Below are 7984 nucleotides of genomic sequence, written 5' to 3' on the forward strand. Positions count from 1 at the left end.
GCAGGAGACAGTTATATTCATTCAGGTTATTCAGGTTATTCAGTTTATTGAAATAATTTATTGTTGTTGCATGATTTGGACACTTGGTGTCGGTCTTTGGACACAGGTTGAGGGCACAGGTAGGAGCGGGTTACACAGTTCTCACCAGACCAGGAACAGACAACTAGTACAATTATACAACTTGCTACTGGAAAATCCCGGTATATTCTTCATTTACCAAGTAAACATCAACTAAACTACTAAGTGGACCGGACTAGAAATACTGTTTTTGAGTCTGCGATGGTTCACTCCTACTCCACCTGTGTAGGGATGGAAATAACTGGACAATGGGACCTTGAATAAACACCTTCAGTAAAATGTATTAACAGATAATAATGTAGAACGTTTTCTGGACTGAGGTTGTTTGTTACTCCTCAGCCACCTTCCCTGTGATCCTGTAGGACTCTGTGGGCCAATGCTCTCCCAAGGTCAGCTGTGTCTCCTGACTCTCGGGCTTCTCGGTCAAATCTGAAGAATATTTCATAACAAAGCAGAAAAATAAAAACCTCTACTGTAATGTGAAATTCAAAGAAACCACAATCAGACAGTTTATACAATCTAGAGCAGGGAGTTACTTTCACTGTAATGTGTAGGGAACCACAACCATCAGGTTTTCTTTGACCTTTCCACCTGGATTCTTATTAAGCTAGGTTTACACTATTTTACCGGCAGCCACGGCAACCACGGTTCAGGCCACCGTGGACAAAACGGGATGGACGTGAAACAACGTAGGGGGACGGGATGGGCAAACTTAACAGTCTTAACAGACTTGCTGTGCCAGCGTTCTATCACGGTTGTTTCACGGTTGCTTCGCGTTTTATCACGTCGCGCCGCGCTTCATCACGGTTCTCATAGCGTAGCTACGGTGTGTGGGAGCTGTTTCATCACGTTCAATCGTGGCGTATCCCGGCGTGTGGCGGTTTGTGGACCCGACGCGTTGTGTTCTACTCCGGTCTGCCACAGCATGCACGGTCTGGGAGGAAGCCGGCCCCGGAGGGGAGTTTCATTTGAGTTTGAGCAATCAACGACAGAACACCTATAAGCTCTGCCATCGAAAAAGAAATCAAGAGGTATGTATGCACCCAGCAAAAGTCTCAGGATACAATGATTAACTTCACTTTTGGTGGCCCTTTGGGGCAAAAACATGCTTCAAAATGGCCCGGCGTCCACATTTCATCAGTAGAAACAGAACTTGAAAAAAAGGACAGACCTTCCTCAGAATTCCCCAAGATCCCACGACACACTACGTTTCGGGCAAACGTGGCTGCCGTGAACATAGTGTAAACCTAGCATTACATAATGGAGTTGTTACAAACCTGCCTGTCGACTGCCTCCTGACTTGTTCCTGTTGTCCTTGTGTGAGGGGGCGTAGAGGAAGATGATGGTGAAGACATAGAGGTTCCACATGCCGTAGATGCCTGTGAGGAAGGCGCTGTGGATTTGAAGCTTATAGTTTCCCCAGTGCCAATGACTTTCACTGACCTGTTGGGAAAATGGGTATATTTTGAAAGATTTGAGACATCCTCCTACGGGAATATACATGCCTTTTACCTGCCTTCAACTTACCTGCCTTCAACTTACCTGGTTCAAGATGAAGAAGACAACAGTCATGGCTGCGCACGCAAGAGTTACAAGCATCAGGAACTTAAATCTGAAGATTATACCCTTAAAAAAACAAAACAAAGAAAGGACGTTAATATTTAAGCTACTCTATAAAAGATGTTTCAATTAGGGATGCACAATGATATCGACAGAATATAGGTATCTACTGCTCTCTGCTCCTGGAGTTCAGACCAAACCAACATGGCGGCACACAAACGTTCTTGTTTATTACTAAAACATCACAGCCAAAAGTATTCCTGAAAACGTTTGAATTGAGAGATAAGCTGTGCAGTTGCCGAATCTGTTCTTGTTTTGGTTCCACTACATCTTCGTTAAACATTGTACAAAAATTCCGTGATGAGTCAGACCGCCGCTCCCTGCATCTTATTTGCATAAAGTTCACTGAATGCAACGTTCTGCAAATGACCTGAGGGCAGCTCCGGGGCAACGCAATGGACACATAGACAATGAATGTGAAGCAGGATCCTGTGGACATGCAAATTTTTTTCACGGCAGCTAAACGAGACCCACCTTATAGTGCACTCTTCTGGCTTCCGGCATCGCAGGAAGTTGTTGCATTTTCCCACTGATGCTCCTAAACACACAAGCCACTGTTCGACACAGAGAAATGAAATACAGACAAACAGAAATCCCTGCGACGAGTATGAAGGTCATCTGTGGGAGTGGTTAAAGAAGATTCACATCTATGATTCACATAAAGCAACACTGTTGGGATAATGCTGCTTGAGAATTTGGTGGACAAACAGCATAAGGATTGACACCTTCCAAGGACGCTTTCATACACTTTATTCCCCAGAAACTGACATGCTCCATAATTCCATTAACATCTAAATGTCTGCACATGATTTAATTTGTATTTTCTTGTGCAACATGACCTTTCCTCTACACATTACTGAGGAACAGTGTATAATCACATCCAATACAATATGAATATCTCCAGGATACTGAAACCTTTGTCCCAAATTCGGATGCCCACACACTGTGGAAAGGATTGCTCAAGTGAACCCCCCTTGGGAAAAAACAGAAAATATTGCTTAAAAGAGAGGTGAAGCAACATCAACAGACAGGTTTTCAAATAAAGAGATTTACCTTTCACTCAGATCAAATATAAAAAGAACAGATGAGCCAAACATCAGCAGCCCGACCTGCCACCAGTACACTGAGAGCCGATTCCTCTGACTTTGGTCCTGTGAAAGGCAAGAACATTACCTGGGAGTAATGTGTGAAAAAACTAGTTGTGTCAAACATCATTGAAATTCAAACCATGAGATGTTCTCCACAAAAGATGATCCAGAAACAGAAGAGTGTGGAATAAAATGCCCCTTGCTGGGCATCTTCAAACAGAAGCGTCCAGGTCCACTCAACGTGCAGAGACAGCCACTCCAACGGCACATTCATGAAGGTCATTGAAACACCCAGAGCCAAAATCACCCTGAAAAAGACAAATATACTCCTCACTTTATAAAAAAAAATAAAACATATATATATATATATATATATATATATATATATATATATATATATATATATATATATATCTTACATCTGCTCTGAGATGATAGCTTCCATTTCTGACCCAGTTCCAGGCAATCATGCACTTTAGATTAAGCACTTTTCATTTCCTCTGCCTGCCTTGTGGCGTATTTTATCTTTACACAGTGTACCACAAGGCGTACTTGTGGTTTTTAGAGAAAGCGAAAGAACGAGGCTGGGATTCACTACATTTGCTGCATTGGGTATCTTCAATTTGTTTGTCACAACATGTCCAGACTCTGCTGAGCCCTGGAGAAATGTATGGAGATAAATGTGATCTAAGAAAAGATCGTTTTTTTATATTTTAAAAATGTGCTTATTGGAAAATGTTAAAATCCGGCCTGAGTTATACTAAATCTTTCTGGCTGTAAAAATACTTGATAAAACAGTGGAAAAATGCCTTCATGTAAACCACCTTTATACTCCTGCAGCTTTAAATCAAATTATTGCCAACAAATATTATACCGATCATAAAAATGTTACTGACTTTTTTTAATATCTTGGGCTCTTGAATGTTAAAGATGAAAACTGTTTACTTGCTGTCAACTTCAGTCTAGTTCAATATTTTTAACGTGTAAATGGAGAACTCACAGTTTACAAGGACTAGTTTTCTTAACACCCCGTGACTTGATCACATAACTTCACAAAAGCTAATGTGAACTGAACTTTATTTTTGCTGAATGGACGGCGCACGCTTATGACGTTTAATTCTTGCATCTCGGTTGCGTAATCGCGTGGAGTCGGCGCAGCTTCAGGTCGTACAAGTCTGCAAAGGCGATGATTTCAATTCGTCTCGAACAGTCGTGAACCGCGTGGAGGCTTTGCCGACACAGATGGCCAAAGAATCGTGCTGTTTGTTGGAGCTGGAGATGTTGAGATGAAGACAACAAGCAGTGGGTCTCTGCTTATTAACTCTGTCACATCTCCACTAATTTACCCGTTTGAAAGGAGAGCTGCAGGTCAGGTTCAACCTTCTCCATTGTAGTTCTTTTTAAACATAGATGTGTTCAGAATTTTGCAAACGTGTCCAGGTTTAAAATTCATAAATGTTTAGATATGCTGATATTTATTAATGACTGAAAACAATGCCATACAAAAGGACGGTTTATTTTGAAAATCCATTTTTAGGTACAATTCTAAGAATGCTTTGAAAGATGGATTGATGTGTTGTTTGAGAATATACCTGAGCTTGACTTTGGTCTTCACTAAACTCAGACTAACTGTCATTTCACATAAACCAGCCCCAAAACACATTCATTTTATTAAAGACACTAATGCAGCATCTGCTTGCATTTGTTTACAAGTATGTTAATAAAAGTGTAATCTTAATAAGTGCTCTCTATTCACTCGCTGTTTAAAAGTACAATCATTTTCATGACTGGCCCCATGTGCTTTATAAACGCATTGTATTTAAATTAAGTTAACGTTGGCTGAAATTGTATGATAATGAAAAGCACCCACTGCTGGCCCGACATGAAAACGACATCATTTTCAGCATTTCTACTGTTTCCGCATAAACGGATATTGTTTTCAATATATTGCTGAATAAATGCTAAAACTTTTCTGAGGCAAAAAAAATGCAAGAAACGTCGCGTAAACGTGTAGACGCTGGCTTAATAAATACATCTCCCCTCTTCACTATCCTCACGTACTTTTCCAAAAGCACCGCAGCTCTCGTCATGAGACTGATTCGACGCCAGTACCAAGCTGTGGCCGCAAAGATCCAAGGGCTGAACACGGTCTTCATGCTGAGCCACACTGTGGTGAAGCCTCCGTTCTGGTGGATGCCCTTGGAGAGACGGAGTATCAAGCGTTTAGAAGAGGCTCAATAGAAACACTTCGAGACCATGGAGGTGTGAGGATGTCGCTCACCACCATGTGGATGTCCTTTATTTCTCCGATGCCGACGTTCATGGTGTCATTCACTGGCAGGCGCATGTTGATGAGAAAATACTTGTGGGCCATGCTACCCAGCTCCATGAGAGGAAGCGGCTCACACTGGTAGAAGCGCCCCTCGTTTTCATAAATCTGCAAAAAGCGTTGACCGCACTGATCTGGGGTCGGTGGTATTTCTTCATTTGCTTGCATCACATTTCTTTCACGTCTTCTCAAGTTAGTTTTTGGAGCAACAAGAATTAAAAAAAGAAAGAAAGAAAGAAAATAAACAGGCGGCTAAAAAGTAAAGTTTTTCTGGTACGGCCCCTAAAATGTTTAAGGTTTCCAGAGCAACCTTTTCCTTGAGGGATCCGAGGGTAATTTATGGATTGGGGCTAATATGTGTAAATTGGAATGTTTGTTTTTTTATGTTTGATTTGAGGTCACGGAAACAGTGCATTATAAATAAATGCAGTATAGGTGACAGCACCACTCTCATGACTTTAGTAACCAAATTCTAATTACTGAGGCCTCAGCAGGGATGCCAGATCTGATTTACAGTTTCCAGCCCTGGGACGAGATGAAGCCCAGCCAACTCAGTAAAAACCAGCCATAATCACAACATCTCGAGAAATCACAACACAATTCAAAGATAGATCACAACACAATTCAACACTTCTCAAGTGCCCCAAAAAAATCAATCAACTTATTGCCTCCTGTTATCCTGTTCATTTGTCTACCTTTTATTTATTTGTTTCCTTGTGTATTCACTTGTTCTGCATTTATCTGCCTGTATATCCTTGTCAAGCTGAATCTTTTGAAATGTTATTTTATCCATTCCCTGTATGTTTTGCATCAATTGTTCTTGGTTTTCGTTTTGTTTTCAGTTTCTCCAATACTGGCTACGATCTATTTTCAATAAACAATACTTCTTTGCTAAATGGCAAATAGCCAATAAGTAATAATAATTAATAATCAATTTTATTTATAAAACACTTTACAATCCAAACAATCTAAAAGTGTGAAAGTGCTTCAAGGAAAAAATAGGTACAATTTATAAGGTAAGTAAAAAAAAAACCACTGTTTAGAATGTTATTGGGTTAAGTAAGACACTTATTTTTTAAGGAAGGTATTTAGTGTTTGTATAAAAACATCTGTAGCCCTCAGGTGGTTCATTCCACAGTCCTGGGCCAGCAGAGGAAAGGGGCCGATCTATGGGAACCCTGAAGGGCTGCAGTCGTACCACTTTACCTTTGGGAGAGCAAACGTGCACCTGAGTGGCCTTTGCTCGACAGAGTGGGCTTTTGTCGTCCACTCCGAGGTCAAATCGTCCCGGTATCCGAGGCGTGCGTCGATAGTCACAACAACATCGTCCCCTGCACAGACGGGAACACGGTTCAGTTCAGCAGACATCCACTGTCAAAACCGGAGCAGCTGATACAGACACACAGAACGTCTATTAAGTACATGGTAAAATCAGACTGTATTTAACTAGTAATTATTCCTATGATAATGTGGCTCTCTGTATGATACACTGTAAAAAACAAAACTCTTATTAGAGGCTGATTGAGCAATAATTTCACCATCACGTGTTCTGTTTTTTGCTTCTATGAACCTGAAGGCGTCTTTCCCGTGGGACATGTTTCCAGCTGAGTGAGGCTTGAGACAGTGAAGTGCGCCTCCACATTGGAGGACGGCCCACTCCGCCTCTAGTGTTCTCAATTCAATTAAGGGAAGAGCTTCCTTTCTTTCTCTCTCTCTCGCTTTCTCTCTCTCTGACATTTTGTCACTCTTCACACATGAAAACAGACGTAGAGCTGATGTCTTTACATACTGGCAGTTTTCAGTACCGGCGTCATCCAAAGCTGTGAACTGCCGTTTACCAGAGAAGAACCGTATTAATCCTGAATGGAGTCACTCTGCGATGTCTTCCAACAAATGGAGTGGTAAATGGATTTCTCTTATATATAGCGGTTTTCCACCGCGTAAGCCGTCCCCAAAGTGCTTTACACTGTTAATCACATTCACACACCAATGGAGGGGGGGCCACCTCCATGCAAGGCACTCAGTCCATCCACTTAGTTTGACTTTTTCGAGGGCACTTCAACGTGTGGACATGGGAATCAAACAGGCACCCTTCCAACTGGGAGACGACCACTCTACCAAATTTGTAATGGATCACTATTTTTAATTTTTTTTTTTACTTCTGGGGAAAATGATGGTTGTTTGTTTGTCAAAAGAGATTCTCAGGACGTGAAGCAAACGCTGTCATCTCATTCCTGCAGGAATTCTGGGCCACAATCATTTCTCCTGAAATACAGTCGTTCGGAGTCTCAGGCTCAAATTGGTCAAACTTACCGATCTGGTTAATCACTCTGAAGGCAATGTCGAACTGCAGGACAGCCAGCATGTACTGGAACCAGGGGCTCATCTCCTTGTTGGGAAGCGGGACGTGCACTGCGAAGACAATGTCGTTGGCGTCCAGAGTTTTGGCCAGAGGCTCGTCGAAGCTCGTGACCTGCTGGCATCGGCTCGGACCCCACGGCATGAGCCACACACGCGTCCTGTGGCGGTTGATGCATTTGGTGGCCAAGTAATGGATGGCACTGGTGGGACTGGGAGCTGTGGCGAGAAGAGAACTACGGTGAGCTTTTGATTTACCTGCAAAACAGAAAGGTGGATTATGATTCAACGAAACGTGTGAACTCACCTATCAAGGCTCCGATGATGATGGAAAAAACTTGAAAAGCCAGAATAATAAAAACGAAGAAAGCTAATTTTTTAGTGCTCATGCTCTCAATAATTGCACCGGCCATTTCTAAAGGGATCGACTGAGAATAAAGATTGTGTTCCAGTCTGACTACACTACACACCGTACGCCTGCTCACACGCATACTGACTCGTCAGGGAATGG

At 42.1% G+C, this 7984-nt stretch overlaps 1 protein-coding gene across 1 annotated transcript; it reads right to left on the bottom strand.

Annotated features, from left to right (window-relative positions):
- Window positions 1–406: 406 nt before the first annotated feature.
- On the bottom strand, window positions 407–7886 carry LOC308115555 (protein wntless homolog; the record flags this gene model as incomplete). The annotated part of the gene is made up of 12 exons (XM_080473113.1): window positions 407–507; window positions 1356–1521; window positions 1621–1704; window positions 2173–2316; window positions 2608–2671; window positions 2752–2849; window positions 2926–3094; window positions 4848–4984; window positions 5068–5223; window positions 6322–6446; window positions 7429–7692; window positions 7781–7886. The coding sequence occupies 12 exons, from the start codon at window positions 7884–7886 to the stop codon at window positions 407–409; spliced, it is 1614 nt and encodes a 537-aa protein (XP_080329239.1).
- Window positions 7887–7984: the final 98 nt, after the last annotated feature.

This window comes from Lipophrys pholis (assembly GCF_963383615.2).
Source record: "Lipophrys pholis genome assembly, chromosome: 10".
Classification (NCBI taxonomy): domain Eukaryota; kingdom Metazoa; phylum Chordata; class Actinopteri; order Blenniiformes; family Blenniidae; genus Lipophrys; species Lipophrys pholis.